Source organism: Zerene cesonia, chromosome 24 (assembly GCF_012273895.1).
Source record: "Zerene cesonia ecotype Mississippi chromosome 24, Zerene_cesonia_1.1, whole genome shotgun sequence".
Classification (NCBI taxonomy): domain Eukaryota; kingdom Metazoa; phylum Arthropoda; class Insecta; order Lepidoptera; family Pieridae; genus Zerene; species Zerene cesonia.
The window spans coordinates 2,944,175-2,966,215 of NC_052125.1; the positions used below are offsets into that span (position 1 = coordinate 2,944,175).

The window sequence follows — 22,041 nt, forward strand, 5'->3', positions numbered from 1 at the left end:
TTTTTTTTTATTTTAATAAATACGCTAGTTTCTCAATATGATTAATTCGAAGGGGTTTAATAAGGGAAAATATAGTATGTGTGTATGAAAAAACATATCCTACTAATATTATAAACGCGAAAGTTTGTATCGATGTGTGTGTTTGTTGCTCTTTCACGCAAAAACTTCTGAACCGATTGCAATGAAATTTGCTACGTAGACAGCTGGACAACTGGAATAACATATAGGCAACTTTTTATCCCGATATTCCTACGGGATACGGACATTCGCGGGTGAAACCGCCGGGCGCAGCTAGTTTATATAAAAAATAATATGAGTTATAGTTAAATAGGTTATCATTCTCATCTCATGTCCTATTTTTACGTATGTTAATGTGTATATCTATTAACTTATGTGTTAAAAGAAAAAGAGTTAAAATAAATAGATATTGTTGTTATTTAGCAACATTTTGGTGCCGCGGCTTCGCCCGTGTCGTCAAAGGAAAAACCCATGGTAGTGAAGTTTCCGCCGCGGCAAAAACTAGACCGAGCTTGTCTATTTGGATTTTTCATATTATCGCTTTCCTTTGAATTTTTTTTTTTTTTTTTTTTTTCTTTCATTTTGTGTTTTTTCGTATTGTGTGGTTTGTCTGTAGTCAATAAATGGTTTTATTATTATTATTATTATTAAATTGGCCGAGCTTGTTATTTTTTTTTTTCTAACGCCGTTAACTTGCATATATATAATAGCATAATAAAGATGTTCTTGGATCACACTAAAATAAGTGTATTATGGACGTCCGACGTCGAGGCGCAAGCGGTATCGAATAAATTAAGGATCATAATCTCTTCGTCCGTTGGTTGATGTCCTCAACTGAAATAACACTAAAGCAGCGTCCACACACGTCCACACTGATATTGTGTTCTTAAAAAATAAACATTTTTAAGAGAAACACCGAGGCTTCTTCAAATTGTCTGAACTAGACTAAATTTAAATGTGACCATGGATAGGCTCCAGCTATCAAATTAAAAAAAAAAAACATCAGAAATGGCTAAGTTATCTTATGAAAGAGTTACGTGGAAAACTATTGTAGCAAGTGTCATACAGATCCTATCGGTAGGTTTATGTAATAATGTATCAAAATATTTAATAGAACGATATATAGAAGGATAATAATAAATAAAATAAGATGGATATCCTACTAATCCTACCAGTATTATAAATGCGAAAGATTGTGAGGATGTGCGAATGTTTGTTACTCTTTCACGCGAAAACTACCGAACCGATTGCAATGAAATTTGGTACGTTGATAGCTGGACAACTGGAATAATACAGGCAACTTTTTATCCCGATATTCCTACGGGATACGGACTTGGGTGAAACCGCCGGGCGCAGCTAACTGGATATAAATGGGACCAGCAATAAAAAAGAAACAAAAAAATCAGGATACCTTTTAAAGCTTGAACAGTTGTAGACAGAACGGCTGCACGATCTTTCATTTATAAGTTCTATCGTGTTTACTCTGAATATCGCGGAAGGCTCTGTTTATTCACGTGGTTTTGTTTATGATTCACGGCCGTTTCTTAAATCTCTTATTTGGATTAATGGAAATGTTGTTATTTATAAACGTTTCTCTATGACGTCCTCATTAAGTAAGTCCAACAATACTCAAATACTCCTAACCAGCTGCGCCCCGCGGTTTCACTGCGTAAGTCCGTATCCCGTAGGAATAACGGGATAAAATTTGCCTATATGTTATTCCAGGTGTCCAGCTATCTACGTACCAAATTTCGTTGCAATCAGTTGAGTAGTCTTTGCGTGAAAGAGCAACAAACACACACACATGCTTACAAAATTTCGCATTTATAATATTAGTAGGAAGTAGGATATGCAGTTGTCCAGCTGTGTACGTACCATATTTCATTGCAATCGGTTCAGTAGTTAATACTAATCCAGAGTTCAGACCATAATCTATCTCTGTATCAAATTACGTACGTATAACAATACATCCAAACAAACATCGATACATCGATCCATCAATAGTTACCAGCGCTTATAATATTAGTAGGATACAGTTTATTGATTTAACATAAAATGCTGTTTTATCTACATTTCTTTCACGTACGCAATCTAAATTAAATAGCTATAATTAACCACTTTATTCCCAAAATCCGTCGACAGTATTTCAGTGATCGCATAACGCGTAATAACGCCCGACGTTCGGTTATACGGGACTCTAAAATAAGTGCTCGTCGATTTTACGGTGAAAAATATTCCATTTTTAAAAACCTTTTGTTATCTGTCAACTATATACCGCTGTTGTGAAAAAAAAAAAGCTGAAAACATACTGGCCGGAGATCAGTCATAGAAATTTTGTTTTTTTTTCGCGTGTATGCAAATTGGAAATAATTTAAACTTGAAAATAAAAAATAAATACAGTTTTCATGTTCGGATAATAACTATGCGAGACTGTAGCTTTGTATAGAACTGAGTTGCAACTTTAAATTTTTGCATATAATAAATTAATAATAAGTAAGTTTTGGTTAGTTATACAAACTACAAAGTAAGTTATAGTAGAGGTTTTGTTTTTTGAAAAAAAGCCCGTAGTATAATGAGAAAAAATTTCTCAATATAAGTGTCGTATGTGAATTTAACCTATTTTATAAGATTTATAGTAAATTTGACCAGTGTAGTATTTGTGTGATAAACTTCACACATTAACCGTATTACTATAGTAAAGTAGTTTGCAATCATTATTATGAATTTAAGCTTAATAAGTTTCAAGTTATAAGTTATCACTTAACAAAACTAATGTGCACTAGCGAAGAATTTGAAGACCATTCCGAATTATCTTTTTTGTCCGCGTTCAAAATGAATTCTTAATGAGTTTGGAAATTAGATTTTTTTTAACGGGTACGTCGGTAAATCAGTAACGCATGTACCATTGCAAAGATACGTCCAAAGTATAATGGTTTTTAATCTGTGCTCTAGTATTTGAAGTTGTTTTTAAGTGCACTGATAATAAATTTAAAAAGATGAAGTGTAGCAAGAATGGCAGACTGCGTGTTGTGAGAATTAGAGTTTGTATGTTGTTGTTTTGTTTTTATAAATGACTAGCTGCGCCCGGCGGTTTCACCCGCGTTAGTTCGTATAACGTAGGAATATCGGGATAAAAAGTTGTCTATGTGTTTTTACAGTTGTCCAGTTATCTACGTACTAAATTTCATTGCAATCGGTTCAGTAGTTTTTGCGTGAAAGAGCAACAAACACACACATCCTTACAAACTTTTGCATATATAATATTAGTTGGATAGAATAGGATTAGTAGGATAACAGTTTTAGCTTCACAGACGCGCACTTAATGCGAGAAAAGCGACAAATTATAAAAAGAATTACGTGCGCACGCTGCGCTAAACACGAGGGAACAGAATTTCTCATTGACGCGTTTTAATCTTATTTCTAAGCCGCTGTCGTCTTCACAAGGAAATACAGTGTTATATCGTGTTTAAAAGGATTTATTGTTGGCCATAAATTATAATATAGAATGGCCAGTATTAATTTATAGCGAAATAAATGAGGGCAAATGCCAAACGCGGCATAAAACACACGAGATGGTGGTAATATTTTATGACATGGAATTTAAACGTCACGCTCAAAAATTGTCGCTGGCAACATTTTGAAGTTTCCTCATTCTTATCTGTGTCGCGTTCGATTTTTGGCGGGAAGCCAACTTGCGTTACATCACGCGCGATGACGTAATATTTGTTTATTTGATTGCAATTTGCAGTTTTTGCCGCGTAATTTAATTGATAACTCGTTACAGTTTGATAAGTGTTGTAATTACGCTAATTATATATGATCGTGGTAGTAACAGTGACCGGTTTTGTATTGTTTTGATATTCATTGCCCATTTATTATTAACATTGAACTCTTCTATTACAGCATAATAATAACATATTTTACTGTAAAAAAACTGAAGTTAAATTCTATCCTTTTTTTTTTTAAGTGGAGAATGCTCATGCATACCCACGGCCCGGGGAAAGGCCGTGGGTTATGTCGGACTCCCACTGCCTATAGAGGCAATGGACCTACCGACTAAACTTCACTGTGTCCCTTCTTCCCGCGGAGTATAGAGGATGGATGTATGTGTTTGTTTTTTACTCTTTCACGCAAAAACTACTAAACCGATTGCAATGAAATTTTGTGACGTAGATAGCTGGACTGGAATAATACACAGGCAACTTTTTATCTCGATATTCTAACGGGATACAGACTTACGCGGGTGAAACCGCGGGGCGGAGCTGAGTAATAAATATGTGATTTCAGTTGTGTAGATTTACTTTAAAATTGTTCAAAACTATCCTGTCTCTTACAAAGCTGATCATCAACTGCAGGCCTATAAATACTTTGGCCTTTATATCTCCATATTTATAGGCCTGTCTTCCTTGTATATATATACCAATTTTCTTAACTACCCAGTGTCATCGATTCTCACCACGGAAGCAAAAAGTCCATGCACATGCTAAATGATTATACAACACGCGAAAACCATAACCATCCTTATCGTGTAGTGGGATAAATATGTATAAACACAGTAGTGACAAGACGGTGGGGGTAGGCGGGGAATATAGAACGACATGACTCAACTTCTTAGATCTAAATTTATTCACAACTTTACTTTTTTTCACTGGCATCAAGGCAGTGGACACAAGAGAGATTTCAACGACATTCTGAAATTTTATCTATGTGAATAAAATATACCTAATAAAACATTTCTATTTTTGATGCTATATATGTTTGTAATGTTTTCACACAAAAACTGCCGGGCCGATTTCAAAAGTTCTTTCACTAGTAGGAAGCTATATTTTTCCCGAGATTAATGGACTATATTTTATTTTGTTTTCATCCTGGGCCAACCGGGGCAAACAAGTCTAGGGAAACACATACTCCGTGTGACACTTTCTCATTTAAAGTATTCTCAGTAAAAAAATTAAATGTTACATATCGCTATTCGTAAGGATTGTACACGTAGCCTAAGTATCAAGTGTTAGCAAATAAATTATTACTAATATCTAAGATTCGTAGACGGACGAACGAAAATAAAATAACCACGACGGTTGCATTTCTCGCGATGTGCATCCAGCCATTTTTGTTTTGGGATTCTAATTTTGAACGTGGCCACGCGCCAGTCTCGGCGCGTGCGCTCCCCATCGCGCATTATTCGATCACGAATTCTTTTTTTTGAAAAGTAAAATTCGATTTATGTACGTTTAAATAATACATAATCTATGCTTTTTACGTTTCGTTTGTGTAAATAAACAGTTATCTAACTGATGTATGTAGTGATAGTTTGGTATGATATTTTTTGGGTTCATCCTTCTTTTTTTGTAAATAACTGTGTGTTACGGGTGCCTATTTTTAAAGCTTGTTATAGTTGAATCCATAGATATCTATAACTTTTTAATTAGGAGCCCTAACAGAGTCCCGTGCCGGCCAAAGACAGAGCGTTCCAAATTTAAACCCGATACTAAAATCAAATTAGAAGTTGGTAGTCGACTGTACTTTCGAATGTGCGTATCATTTGAATTAGTTATTATAAGGACCATAGACAGTGATTTGTTTTTTAGTTGTGTTATTTGACAATGGGGAAAAAGAAGAAACATAATGGAAGAAAAGGCGGGAACAGATTCTTTCGGTGGATAAAGAGGTATTATAAAAACATATATGTGTGTGTGTGTGTGTGTGTGTGTTTTATTGATTTTTATGTATAACTATTAACAGCGAACGTTGTGTGTTAATAATTAATAAATTAACCTTTTTTTGTTCGCGCGTTTTCATGCGCGCGTCCTCGTATCCCGTTATTTATGGATTTGATTAATCATTGTCTCTTGATTAACATTCTACAAGTTAAAACAAAATAAGAAAAAAAAAAGTTCTCTCTTCATAAGCAAAATAAAATTTTGAGAAGAAATTTTACTATCCCGGGTATTTTTTAATACCGATTCTGATTGCGCATGCGGCTAGTAAAACAATATCCTAGGCTCCAGTTAGAGCGAGACGTAAATAGTAATAGAACTGATAATAGTCTGATTACTAACAACAAACATTCTAACATTTAACGTGTAGGTTAGGGTGTATAAAATACTCGCTGCGTCCCACGGTTTCACCCGCGTAAGTCCGTATCCCGTAGGAATATCGGGATAAAAAGTTGCCAAGCTGTCTACGTAGCAAATTTCATTGCAATCGGTTCTGTAGTTTTTGCGTGAAAGAGCAACAAACACACACATCCTTACAAACTTTCCCATTTATAATATTAGTATGAATTGCTATTATAAGCACTATACTTTCACAATTAATTTATTTCGGGAACATTGACACATTACAATATGACATAAGAAAGGTGTAATAAAAATGATAAATATAGTTCAATAAACTAACAAATACACTTAGTTGCTCTTATACAAATTATACTTAAGGAAATTATTTAATCGTAGGCCCCTAAATTAGGATAATAATATAAACAGATTAAATTATTATATTTCACTTGATAAATGTACAAAATTTGAATTAAATCTGTACTTTTAAAGTATGTTAAAATCGCGTCTAAAGGAGTCGGTTATATAGGAGCATAAACGTATAAACATACAGATGAATTTCTGTTATACTTTAATGTTTAAGAGTGGAAAAAAATCGATCGCGGGATTCGACCCTGCGTCTTTCGCTGTGCCGCAGCCGGCGTCTGTCCTCCCGGTCACATCAGAAAACGAATCTCTTCTACCCTTTCAGTTATATGTGCCCTTTCGGTTTTATCTATTGAGTGTATATACGAATAAACCTACATTTTACTGGAGTACCGCCCGCGGAGTCGGCCGCGTAGTGAAAGGAAATTCCCATGAGAATGAGATCCATTCCAGTCCCTTATTTATCTCCAAACATAAAAATTTTACCACAAAATCTCTGCGTTGCGACGCGTAAGAAAGTAAAACACTTTCGTATTTATTATATCAGTAAGAATATTTTATCCCACTTTGATATAATGTAAGTAAATGTTCAGAGCGCGCTAAGTACACGTTCTATCTGGAAGAGCCATTAGTGCGTAGTACAAAACAATATGGTGTCACAACGCGGCGTCAGTTGAGCGCTATGACGCGCGCCAAAATCGCGTTCTATCTGACAAAATTATATAGCGCATTGTACAACACAAGTCGGCATCATAGAGCGACGTCAGCGTGGTGCTCTGACGCGCAAAAAAGCGCTATTCTATCCGACAAAGCCATTAAATTCATGAACTGAATACATGTTAATTCAGCGTAGGCTGTCAAAATGTGACCGTTTCGCAGTTTCGCTGTGGCAAGTGCACATCCCACGCGATTGACCAATTCTCATTTAATACTAGCTGCGCCCCGCGGTTTCACCCGCGTAAACCTGTATCCAGAAGGAATATCGGGATAAAAAGTTGCCTATATGTTATTCCAGTTGTCCAGCTGTCTACGTACCAAATTTCATTGCAATCGGTTCTGTAGTTTTTGCGTGAAAGAGCAACAAAAAACACACACATCCTTACAAACTTTCGCATTTATAATATTAGTAGGATTTCTATGTCCTTGTAATTTCGCTAATTCCGATGACATGATACGTGTTATTACCGCATACACTCCGATACTAGAAATAACTTGATTATGGCTACGGAACTGTAGACGGGAAAAAGTTTTTCTAGTGGGCCTATCTTATAGCTATTGTGAGTGCTATCCTATTAGAATGCTATTAGGATACCGTCTTTCGGAGTTGCATTAAGCGTATGAAGTTATATTCACCACTTTACACGTCACATGAGGTCCGGCAGCGTTGCCGTTTTGTCTGACGTCTAATTATTCAGCTCCATTTCAGGTCGTAACGATACTGCATTTGAACCTAATAATGCATACTCAATTGTTGCCTTATTAAGGCTTTCAGTCAGGTCCAGTCTTCGTAATTGTCAAAAATGCTAAGAAGTCAAGTTAAAAATTGTCTTCGCATTTATTCGGATTCGTATGTCTAACTAAGTTTAGTCCGGTCTATAAACACTAGCTGCTCCTGTGGCTGGATTTAATGAGTGCGTTAAGCCATGGCTTATACTGAGCTGAGCTGCTGAGCCGATTGCACTTCATGAATCCATTCAGCTAATATTTCACAAAGAAAAGTATTTATTTACATATCGTTTTGTTTATAAAAGAGAATCTTTAAAAAATAACATAGGCAGACTGTTTTTCTTTGTAATTCTTTCACCGTAATTGTGTCTTTTGATAGTTTTAATACGAGGTTAACTTGGCCAGGCGTCTACACCGTCATACAATTCTATCAGGATTCAGATTCCAAGCACGCCATTCGCATAACAATCGAACGGAACCCATTAGTACCTCGCCTCAATCCACTAATGCATGAAACAGGAACTGCAAGCATGTTAATTTCCACGATGAACAACCACTGTGAACTTTCCACAAACTGTTCGACCATTGGAAGCCGGGAAAAGTGGAATCTTCAGTGAATAGTGAAATTATACGGTCGTGGTGAAAGTTTAAAACAATGCTAGGTTTGGCGGCCCTTCGTCAATGGATACTGAAGACACAGTTATAATGAGCTTGGTCCACTAATAATGAGATGTATTGTATACAAGAAGGTATAAGGGAAGAATTGGCTCCGATAGCTCATGATAGGTCTTGCTATTCTGCTTCTAGCATGCTCGTAGCATATTAAGAATAAGGAAGAAAAGCGAAATAAAAAGTGGATGTACGTATAGTATCTGGAATATCAACTAGCAACTGCCTTAGATGCAATGAATACATTGCCATTCTGAAATACCTATAATACAGATCGGAAATTTCGGTTCGCCATTTTATCTACAGCCGATTTCGTTTACTTATTATCATCGAGAAAATTGTTAATTTAAAATGGAGCGCTGAACATAATTTTTTCAATGTTTCAATTGATTAATGAGGCTAAATTCTTACTTGACCTTCGTCGACAAATTGTCTCCTTCCTATTGTCTCTAATGACGTTAACGCATTTTTGAAGTTCCCTTTTACACTGCAGTGGCTGTACTGGATGTATATATTTACTCTATTTGTTGTTATTTGCACTGCGTATGGTTTGTGAAAGTGTTACGACGTAAGAGTGATCTCATCCAGACATCACTGTGTAATTAAATTAGACTTAGATTTGTATGCCTTTTAGGCTTCCGATCCTAAACGGTAAAACTAATATGACTTCGCTGTCGAATTTCTGTCACCGCTTTACCTACTAATAATAATAAAACCGAGGTCAAGCATCGGTTAGCTAAGTCATAATTTGGATGGGTGACCATCTCTACGAAACTTTAGTGTCACTAAAGTCTGGCGATTTTTTATTATTTGACGTTTGTGTTAAAATATTTTTTAAATTCCTTCGTATTTATGCCTAAAGATTATAAATCAAACTACAAACCATTTATAGAGAGCCCATATAAGTTTCTTTTGAAAGAGATTAGCTCACCTAAAGCTAAACTCTGATAGGTTTCGGCGATATAATATTACATCTAATCGGACGAAATTAACATATTGTATGAGATATTATAATGTAGCATAAAATTAAAATATATTTTACAAGCGCTATTTGAATTTATTGAAATATATATATAATACTAGCTGCGCCACGCGGTTTCACCCGCGTAAGTCCGTATGCCGTAGGAATATCGGAATAAAAAGTTGCCTGTATATTATTCCAGTTGTCCAGCTGTCTACGTACCAAATTTCATTGTAATCGGTTCTGTAGTTTTTGCGTGAAAGAGCAATAAACACACACACATCCTTACAAACTTTAGCAGCTAGTTATTTATAACACTCTTTACCCATTTCATACAGTCCGCTGACCGTCCGTTCAAAAGACGTTACATTAACATAAATGAAACAATGACTATGACATAAGCTAGTAATTGACTATTGTACTATATCCGCCCATTCACCATGTAATTAGCTAGATGGCTAAATCCCAAGGGCCTGCAGATCGTGCTCAAACCTAAATGACAAATAAATCTAAAGGATAGTAAATGGATGTTTTCATTAAAGGTAAAACAAAGCTAAGTGTTTAGTAAAAGAATGGTAAAAGTGACAGTATGTAAATGGTATTAAAGACTATTTTCGCTTCAGATTTGTACAAAATTTTGTAAATAATTAGTCATCAAAATTGTAGGCTTTTTTTTTTAAAGTAAATCCTGCTCCATAACATAGGGTTCTTTCTTCGTTTCGTTTCATATGTGAGTGAGTAATGGATGAAGTTTATAATGGCGCATACTATATTATATATCCTGTCCTACTAATCGTACTTCCTACTATCCTACTAATATTATAAATGCGAAAGTTTGTAAGGATGTGTGTGTTTGTTGCTCTTTCAAGCAAAAACTACCGAACCGATTGCAATTAAATTTGGTACGTAGACAGCTGGACCACTGGAATAACATATAGGCAACTTTTTATCCCGATGTTCCTACGGGATACGGACTTACGCGGGAGAAACCGCGGGGCGCAGCTAGTATATGATATAACAAGTAGAAAAATATGACTTTAATTAGAGTTTCGTAAAGGCTTTCCTTTGGGATCCTTATACCGCAGTCGCTTGCCAAATAATTTTGCGGTACTCTGCAGTATAGAATGTATCTTATTATTTATTATATTGCGAACTGTACGCCAAGCGACCTATATACTTGCAATCAATTTAAATACAACCTACTAAATACACCAGCATCAATCATCAATCTAACTCAAAAGTTGATATATTTTTTAGCATCGATTGTAACCGCTTGCTCGCTTATCAGTTATCAAAATCTTAATAAGTCATGACGTTACTATAGTAACAACTTGATTACAAAACACGTAACTTTTTATTGATATATGCTGGTTAATTTATATTAGATCGACATCCCTGTAGGCAATGATAAAATAGACAATTCATTAAAAAAATGGGTGTGACGACCTCGTTATTTGATAAATATTTCATTATTAAGATTAATGGGTCCCGATGAGGATAAGATAAATTTTATGCATGTCTTATTCGATAATTTACACAATCCAGTCTGAAGTAAAGTTATATTAAAATTCTTTACGGACGAAGCCGCCATGCTTAATTATAAGATAAATCATTAACAATATCAATATGACGGAGATATCCGTTTAAGTTAACATAGCCATCCGGTCACACGGCATTTATCTCCAAGCCTAATTGGAGCAATCATTCCCGCACACATAAAAGTAACGAACGACGCGTTAACAGAAAAAATACAAGCTGAAGAAAGCATCTGGCGTGAAGTAATCATCACACAATAGCACGTGCCACCATATGCAGAGCGTGGCTACAGTCAATATGGCCCATGTCCCCCTCTCGCTCGATTCAACAAAGTTGACTTTCCATAAAACATGCAACGGCACCTAATCTGTTTATGTATACATTGCTATTTACAAACATCGACGCGTGCAACCCGAGGACATTCAAGCAGCATTGGATAGCGTGCAACACGACGCGGTCGTTGGTTGCGTTTCGGAAATTGTTCTTTGATAGTTAATTTCAATCGTACCGAGTGCACGTCATACTGTTGAACCGCCCACGGGTCGTAGGACGTGCGCGCGAGTCGAAAAAATTTGTATTTACGAAGTGAAATTGTTAGGTGTAACGCTAGGTACCGTTTGGGGCCCGGTTGTTCTTTTATCGTCTGATTGTTGCAATTAGACGTTGGTGATTGTGTTGTGTCGTTGAACTCTCCAGTGAAATTATGTACTAATATATTCTTTAGATTTGAATATTAGATAGTTCCAGTTTCTCGCTCAAATATTTTGTGAAACATGTTATGAAAATTGATACGGTGTAAGCGGAAAAATGCATGACATGTGTAAGTACAAATTTGTGTGGTATTTGAATATCTAATATCCTTTCGTACATGTTAGTAAATATTATGGTAGTAAAATATCAAAAAATGCATGACTAAGCCGCAATAGAAATGAAGTGGGTCGTTTTTGACTTCGATCAACAGCATCTTAAGTCGATTCATTAAGGTTGGTTTTTCTATACCATTCAATATAATAGTTATGAATCACCGCACGTAGATGGTGAGCGCATTCGATGCCTTTAAAAATTTCTTCGCATTTCTTCCGCTTGCCATATTGAACGAGGAAATTTCTGAAATCGTGTTTTATTTATGAAACGCAGCTAAATGGCCGTCAGATATGACCGGAGACATGTGTAATTTCATCACTTCCGTGTGTTTCGAATATGATACATACAAGTGTACAACAAGGAAACAAGGAAATTTGAGAAAAAGTATGACATCCCAAATTATCTATACTAATTTCATGTACGAACATGATTTACGGGTTTTTAATACCTACAGACAAATGATGGAAAGTCACGCATGCGTAATTGTTTTCCGGTAATTATTAATTAATATTTAAACTCTTTCACTGTTTCGTGAGTGTTTCACGAGCATTACCTTGTTAAGCACGTAAAGATATCAATGAGTAGGTTACAAAAAATGTTATCAGCTTTATCAGAAACGAGTAGCGCGTAACATCAGTTTTGGATATATTACGTTTTTTTTTTATAATATAATTGTAATACAGAGATTGTGATAAAAATGATAATCTCATAGATAGTATTGTTTCTACTTGAATATGCAAAGTTTTATATAGCATATAATATTTACTATTGATGATTATACGATCTAATCCTAATAAACGTACCATTTATGATATTGAACATACATAAATGATTATTGAAGCACTAATTGGCCTGCGGTTTCACCCGCGTAAGTCCGTATCCCGTAGGAATATCGCGATAAAAAGTTACCTATATGTTATTCCAGTTGTTCATCTATCTACGTACCAAATTTCAATGCAATCGGTTCAGTAGTTTTTACGTGGAAGAGCAACAAACACAAACACATCCTTATAAACTTTCGCATTTATAATATTAGAAGGATAGTAGGATATAATATTTACTGATGAATAAATGAATTTTATTGATGAATAAATGGCTGCTATAAGCTAGCTATAGGCTATATATGTACTACGGGCGAAGACGGGGCGGACCGCTAGTGGTTTGATAATATTCGCTAAAATGAGGCAACTGTTTTTTTTGGAATTCTAAACATCTAGGTTTATATTGGCATCATAGACTAGCGCGGCCAACCCAATGGTAACGGTATTATGTACCACATTATTATAATAAAATCATAAAAAAGATTCTGTTTTTTCTTCGAATATGACGGACATTTCTACGTGTTTAATAGCGCCTATAGTCTAGTATCTCAGCGGATCTAAACGATTTACAAGCCTCTTCGTGATTATAAAACAAGCCTATTGTGTTAGCAATGTCATTGATTGATCATTTCTCTTTGAATGGATTATGAATATGTATAAATGAAGTGATATTTACAAACGTTCTATTTTCTTAGGACGTGTAATATTTGTTTTGCAATTTTCATTCTTCTCCCGTTATGCTCTGTTGTTTGTTGTTATGATATAGATTTCACAAACATCCATCAATTCGCGGGTTGTCAATATTGATTGTTTTTATCTTATCTAGCCGGAGAAGTGTTCGATGACGATTCGACTGCTGCGCCCCGCGGTTTCACCCGCGTAAGTCCGTATCCCGTAGGAATATCGGAATAAAAAGTGCCTATATGTTATTCCAATTGTCCAGCTGTCTACGTACCAAATTTCATTGCAATCGGTTCAGTAGTTTTTGCGTGAAAGAGCAACAAACACACACACACATCCTTACAAACTTTCGCATTTATAATATTACTAGTAGGATAGGATTATTAAACACGTCGACTGAATTTTGGAATGATCTTATCGATTACAACGTCTAACAAATCTCGCTTAAGAACGGCAGTGTTGTACGTATATTGTAGTTATATAAATTTAGATGTGGTAATAGATATTTCTCTACAAATTATACACTCACCGTAATCCTATCATTCGAACAGGAAACTGCGGTTCTTAAGAAGCTGATATTGATTACGACCGCTACCCGCGCCGTGGCGTGATTGTACCATTCCGGATGCATATATTTCTATGTGGATAGTTGTATCTAAAGACCCGTGGTGTGATTAGTGACCCTGCATATTAATCTTCGACTCGAGAGGGTTCGCTACTGCTGGTATATTTGTTTTATTGTAGTGTTTAAGTGTTAACATTTGTTTGGTAGTTTATATGAAGAAAACAAATTTAGTTTGAGTTGGACTCGTGATCGGTGATACTAAAGTGCCCGTACGTTAAGAAGTAAATTAAAACAAAAAATTGTTCAACCATCCGATTTTCCATAAATTTTATAACCTCGATTCTTTTATTGTTTGTTGTTATAAACAAACAAACTCTTCAGCTTTATAATATCAGTCTACCTAGATTAGAAAGGAACCGAATGTATCATAGCATGCGTCGAGCTATTTCGACCAAGAGCTTAAGCTAAAAGCATAGTGAATGAGCTGTTACTAATGTGTTGGATACTTGAAGTGCTGCCGTGACGAAACGAAATAAATTATATTCAAAACGTAATTGCTGTGAAATTGCCCGTGAAGAATTTGTATTAATAGAATCGACCTTATCCGAATTGTGAGAGAATGAATTCAAGGATTTTGAAGAAAATTTGCTGGATTAGAAAGAAAAAAGAAAGAAAGAAAGAAAAACATTTATTTTGACACAGACATACACACACACACAACAGATCATAACAGAAAACAGAAGCATACAATAAATCAAAGAAAAAAAAGAGGAAAATGAAATTTAACGGCTAGAGTTAACAATAATGTGTGGCTGCGTGTGCCAAAAAGGGATGCCACTCAGGAAACCAGATTACTGGATTTTGTTCCACGTTATCTCCAGCCTCCAGGCTCAATACGTTGGTAGGTCCCGGTTCTAGGTTAAAACAATAAACTTTACGCAATAAAGATAAAAAGATAATCTGGTTCTGATAGCACATCCTCACGCAATCGTTTTTCCTTTTATATTGATACAGCGAGTTAATTCCTTTTAACTTAATGACTATGACCAATTTGGAAGTTATATAGATGTCGAGAAAGTAAAGAATTTTCGAAACGCTCTTAGAAACTCATTAATTATTATTTTTAACTTTGATACAATAAAAATTGTGTCTAATAATTAATCAAGCATAAAAATTATTTTCTACGAAAAGGTCACCAACGCTCCCGTGGGAGAGGTACTACTCCATATTCTAAAAGACCTCCGTACTAAAGTACCAAATGACAACAATTTTCCATCAAACACAAAAACTAGCACGTCATTCGATAGAAAAACTTTATGATTAGTGAAGTAATTCTGGTAGATTTAACTACCCTCGTTTAAGAAAACATTGGTTGAAAACCTACCTCGTCATGAAATAGATTAATTTAAATATTGAAAAATTATAAATTAATTGATTTGCTTAGAGAAATATTTATTTATTTCTATTGTTAAGATAAATATTCTTAAAAAGTTCACATAAAAAAAAAGGATTTAATCGAAAAATTGCCATAAATTATACATTTCAGTTTGCACATTAAATGTAATGTTGAATAACTTTAAGTACGTCATTTCCTCTGGAAAAAAAAATTTTGTGCTTATTATTGACATGATCCTGTAAGTAATAAAACAAATCAGCTGGCGGTAAGTTGGGGGAAAACTCGTCAGCTGATACATTTACTTAGGCTATAAATGTTTCCGACTAGCTCCTACGTTACACCTTTAGGGCATCAGCTGACAAACATTCCACCTACATATAGCCTGCTGACTTATTTATTTATTAAAAACAATACATAAACTATCATCTGATAAATTTTCTTTTGGGAGGAAATCACTGAACACATATATATTTTTTTCATATTTATGTGACCAGCTGACGTATAATCCACCACTTTATAGATAGCTGACAATTTTATTTCTTCACAATATTAGTTTAACTTTAATTTGATAAATTTTTTAATCGGGAATAAATGATTGAAAATAATTTTTTTTATTACGTGCGTGGGCGGCTACCACTGCTCAACCCACCCTCGGAGCCGCAGCTGACGTTCACAACGCTTCATAATGCAACTTTCTGAGGCATTTTACGAGTTATCGACTGAGAAGAAATAATTGACGAAAATTAGCGCCTGGCTTACGGACTATATATCCAAGCTCGCTATTGTCATATCCATCAACATTTCACGTTATTAGTGAAACAATAGCAACGTGATGCTTCATGTCGATTTATGTTGAGCAAGCTCTATTATAACACCGTGACGATTGTGGATTTCTCACGGGAGAAACTAATTTTTTGCCAATTGACACGATTTTTTTAAGCTTCACATGTCTGTTTGTCTGTCTGTTACGAACTATTTTCATCCAATCGAAAGCGTGATGTTGACACAAAAAACTGGACAGATTTAAACTAACTTCGTACACTTAATCATCGATGGCAGTACAATAATTTAATGAGTTTATCTCATTATCCTGATAAGGATCGCCAGGTTTAAATTAACGCCTAATTGGGTAACAGTGGCAATGGAATTATCGGACTGAATTGGTTGAAACAGATTTGGTACTCAAATTTTAGATAGCCAGGGGACAGACAGTCACCAAATATTCACGGGCGGTGGTAGCGCTTACCACCAGGCGACTATGACATAAAATGGACACAGCAAAGTCTTAGTAATAGGATCTCGCTCTACCCTTGGCTATGGGGCCTTAAAGACGAGATAAAAAGCAGTACTGATCGAGCAATGTTGCACGAGAAATGTAAACTTTCCACCATAAGCCTTCAATCGAGTTTTCGAGGCAGTGAAATACGATCAGAGTGTATCGTGGGAGCCGCTTTCTAGTATTCTCTTACGTGTTAGCGTATTGTTTGCGGTATTTATTGCGCTGAATGTATAATAATAGACCATTGCATTGAAACTAACTTTTGCGCGCGGCCTCGCTCGCGTTCGAATTTTAAATCTAAACCATCCACGGATATGAAGTTCAGCGAAATAAGCACAGGAAAGTAAATAATGCAAACAGTCCAATCAAATTGATTTATGAATCTTGATATATATAAATCTCGTGTCACAATGTTTGTCCTCAATGGACTCCTAAACCACTTAACCGATTATAATAAAATTCGCACACCATGTGCAGTTCAATGCAACTTGAGAGATAGTTAAAATAATTTTAATTACGATAAATGACAACCCGGGCGGAGCCGGGGCGTGCAGCTCGTATAATCTTCTCCACGCCTTACAATTGGACCGATTTGAATAAAATTTAGTATACATATAGTTTGGGACCCGGTAAAGAACATGGGATAGTTTCGATATCGGATATTCCCCGGGATCGTATAATATAGGAAGTAAAACCGGGTTACTGTATCTTATCCTTTGACTACGCGAACGAATCCGCGGCCAGTGACCTAGTGAATAATAAATATAGAGAAAATAATGATACCTTGACCGCCTCCTTGGTACAGTGATTAACGCCTGAGCGAAGAACCGAGGGGTCCTGGGTTCAATTCCCAGTGGGGATGCACAAAAAAAACATGTCTCGGTTTGGCAGGACACAGAAGGCTGATCACCTACTTGTCCGTAAAGAAAACCGATCTGTGAAACAGATGTACATCATCTGCCCCATACCCCAGTACGGGACACGGGACTTTACTTTTACTGATACCTACTTACAGCTCCACGGATACGCTTTGAAGATGGAAACCTAGAAATTGACAGAGCAGTGTTTTAAGAAACATTCGTATGAATAAACAAACGTACCACAGCAATTATTGAAGGAATAGGTACAAGCAATTAGATCTATTGAATTACTAAACCGAATCAATTGATTGCGGCCTCTAATTCAATTTTATGATGAATTGCGAACGATTTATCCAATTGACTGTAACGTTGGTGATTTATTACCTGCTAGCTGCGTCCCGCGGTTTCACGCGCGTCAGTTTGTATCCCGTAGGTATATCGGGATAAAAAGTTGTCTATGTGTTATTCCAGTTGTTCAGCTATCTACATACCAAATTTCATTGCAATCGGTCCCGTAGTTTTTGTGTGAAAGAGTAATAAACTTCCGCATTTATAATATTAGTAGGACTAGCTGTAGCCCGCAGCTGTACACTCGTTAAATTCGTAGTGAAACCCCTTACCGTGAAGATTTCCTGCTATCTTTGAAATATCTTAATTCCTAAGCTTTATTTTAACTTGATTACATAGAAACCTCGAAAATAACAGTATTTCTCCACTATTTCTGGATATTATTTAATATCAAATCACTGTATCTATTTAAAAAACCCCATCCAAATCTGTTGCTTAATTTTAAAGATCTAACCATACAGACGCACAGACGGCAGGAAGCGACTTTGTTTTATACTATGTAGTGAAAGAGAATTACTGTTTCTGGAACGATTTGTGTTGTCTATTTGATTACTATCGTCTACTATCGTCACTTATATACAATCTATCTCTCTGTATATAATCTACCTCTGTACCAAATCTCATACAAATACGTTAAGCTGTTTTCGCGTGAAAGAGTAACAAACATCCATCCACACTATCGCGTTTATCATATTTTTGCTATCTGGAATCATCATATACGGGCTGACCACGCACGCTAGTACCGTTAAAGTACCCGAAACATACGGTTAATGTTAATAAATATAATGAATAAACCGCGTTTAAAATCCGTTAAAAAGTCTTTAATAAATACTCGCGTAAATCGAACACAGTAACTTTCATATACAACAACGAGAAAATAAATGCTCATGGTAGTTTGATTCATATGAATAAATAAATGTATTGGAAAGTAATTACGCAGATAAAAGCTATCAAAAGTAAGTTATTATGGTTTCTTTTATATTTGGCACTGTATAATGTATGTAATAGGTACTCTGTGAGATGATTCTAAGAACATATTTCTAGCTCCATATTGTTTCAGGCATTTACATCGTTTATACTACAGATGAAATACGCAAAAAGTTATTTTTCCTTATCTTAATATCCTACTTATTATCCTACTTATATTATAAATGCGAAAGTTTGTAATGTTGTGTGTGTATTTGTTGCTCTTTCACGTAAAAACTACCAACCGATTGCAATGAAGGTACGTAGACAGCTAGACAACTGGAATAACATATAGGCAACTTTTCATCCCGATATTCGTACGGGGTACAGACTTATGCGAGTTAAACCGCGGGGCGCAGCTAGTATTCAATTAAGACAAATAATCATCAAACTCAGTTCACCCATTCGAAAGTTAACAAACACATAAAAATGCATTGCCATTCGCCACAACCACCTGCGCCTTGTGAATTCGGTTGAAAACTCGCGAAAACAGGGTAAATCGCCTGCGTTTCACGGAAAGCGAATTAGAGTTCATTGACCGGCAACATGGCGGCGATCGCTTGCGGACCAGTTACCGTTGTTTCGATGATTTTATGGCATAATTTTCATAACGTTACAGTTTTACGAGCGTTAGTTATTTGAGATATTGTGGGTAGAGTTGAATCTTCGTGCTATCATGCTAGCTGAACCGCCAGGATACCTTTCTTTTATGTCATAGCGGGCAGCTGAGCTGACGGTTCGCCCGGTGGTAAGCGATCACCACCGCCCATCAACTGCCCGCTTTTAAGCAGTAAAGTTTAAGGATAGGATTGACGACTGGAAAGAGGGAATAGACTGGAAAGGGTGAGGGACAGAAATAAATCGTCTCTGAAAATTTCAACTGCTTATCCCGGATCATGAGTGCTACAACTCTGCTGTTAATATTTTATACGAAAACAGCTTATCGTATTTATATGAAACTTGATACAGAGATAGTATAATCTATACTAATATTGTAAAGCTGAAGAGTTTATTTGTTTGTTTGTTTGGACGCACTAATCTCAGGAACTTCTGTTCCGAATTGAAAAATTCTTTCAGTATTACATAGCACATTTATTGAGGAAGGCTATAGGCTATAAATGTACCACGGACGAAGCCGGGGCGGACCGGTAGTTAATTATAGACTGGATTAGCACATAGGCTACTTTTTACCCGGGTACCACGCGAGTGACGCCGCGGATGATTTTCAATGGACATACATTTAAAATTTCATAATTCCGAACACACTTTAATCGATTTGTGACGTTCAAAATATAAAATCGTTTTGGTGCATAAAAAATAATAATCGATACTTAAACATAATCGATTGTTGCATAGTGTAACGATTAATTGAATTGAAACATATCGATATGGCGCTATTCGATAGCTGTGTAATTACACCTAATTTTAAGGAGGAATTAATGGCTCTGGCAACTGTATTTGTGTTATTCTTAACATATAGCATTTATCCCTTTCCTTCATTCCCATCCCATTCCTTTCCTTTATTCCTCTCATCAATCCTTTCTTAATCCCTTCCCAATTTAAAGTCTGCAATCCATTTGTAGAGGCGTAAGGTCTGTTATTGAGCTCTCCAAATGTTCATGGGCGTTGGTAGCGCTTACCATCAGGCGACCCACCGGCTCCATTGCCGACTGTAACATAAATAAGAAATACAATTGGCTTGAATAACATTCCGTTATCACATATTATACAGATCAGCGAAGAGCCGAGATAATTTGTGACGCGATGAAGCGTACAGTTTCCAACGGCCTGAGATTGTGTAGTGATGTACCGATATCGAGAGAATGACATAATAATATGTGATTTGTACATTAATGGATGTTTTATATGTCTCAAACAATAGTTAATATATTTTTTGAAGTGAAACTTCTTTAGAATCGTTGTGATTTCAAACCTGATGCAACGGAAAAAACGACAGGTAAGAGACATAAATACAAAAATGTGTAGAATGAAGCCGGCAAAGAATGGGACAGAGATATATACATACTATTTTATTCATTCTTTTTTCGATTTACTGATGTTTTCCTTCTATCGTGTGTGAATGAAACAAACACCTTTTTTTTTTGTTTGTATGTTTGTATGACTACTTATAGGTTATCCGTACATATGCTATCGGGGGTAACAAAAATTAACTCGCGAACATTTATTTAAAAATGGAAAGTAAGTTTACAATAGTTGTTTTGTTTTTGCGTTGTGATTTTGAAAATGTCTTATTTTATGAAATAGAAACTGATTTTATTCAAATAAAAAGAAATTCGACACTATAAAAAATAACAACACACACACACACACAAGTCACAAGTATCGTCAAGGTAACTACAGATGAAAAATGCAATCGATATTGCCATAGTTATTGCTAGATTATATCGAAACGGGCACACCATTTTCAACATTCGCCAGACCAAGCGTCAATTGCTCTGTCTCACGCAAAAGTGGATTACAAATGGACAAACGGCTCTGATGATGTACAGCCTCGTTTCTGGAATATGTACCCTTTGTCCAGCTGATAGAGGTCACATTTGAATGCATAGTTTCGTAGTTGGAACTTGGAATTATTAGTATGTTGCCTTGACTGTTCCGAGACGTGGTTCATTGTTAATGTTGTCAGTTGATTTATACTGAACTAGCTGCGCCCCGCGGTTTCACCTGCGTAAGTCCATATACCGTAGGAATATCGGGATAAATGATTGCCTATATGTTATTCCAATTGTCCAGCTGTATACGTACCAAATTTCATTGCAATCGATTCAGTACTTTTTGCGTGAAAGAGCAACAAACACACTCACATCCTCACAAACTTTCGTATTTATAATATTAGTAGGATAGGATAGGATTTGACCACCCAATATCAATCTGGTTGTTCAGTAGTTTAGTTCAGTTTCCAAAGTAAATAAGATCGCTTGTAAGTGATAAGGCCGCCTTCTGTGCTATATGTTTTAGAGTAATTATTATGGTATTTATTTCTGCTATGTTGACAGCACAATAAAATGTTTAAAATAAAAATAAAATAAATAAATAAATAAAATATTTGCATGATATATTTATTGATGGGATTGATCGAAAAAGCATTAAAATTAAATTAAGCATTAATCAATTTTATTAAAATTGTAATAATGCCAATTCATTTTTAAAATTGAAGGTTGGATATGGTAATAATAATAAGAATCGTT

General features: G+C 35.6%; 1 protein-coding gene across 4 annotated transcripts in view; it reads left to right on the forward strand.

Annotated features, from left to right (window-relative positions):
• The first annotated feature begins 2,166 nt into the window (after positions 1–2,166).
• Positions 2,167–22,041, forward strand: part of LOC119836548 — a 36,528-nt gene continuing 16,653 nt past the window's right edge. For 2 of the 4 annotated variants that reach the window (XM_038361925.1, XM_038361928.1), the window contains exons 1-2: positions 2,167–2,242; positions 5,448–5,686. In XM_038361925.1, coding sequence (XP_038217853.1) covers positions 5,622–5,686 — 65 coding nt within the window. In that variant the 5' untranslated portion in view covers positions 2,167–2,242; positions 5,448–5,621. Of the gene's footprint in view, positions 2,243–4,912; positions 5,687–22,041 lie in introns of those variants that run through there. The other 2 variants (XM_038361927.1, XM_038361926.1) reach the window with 2 other exon arrangements.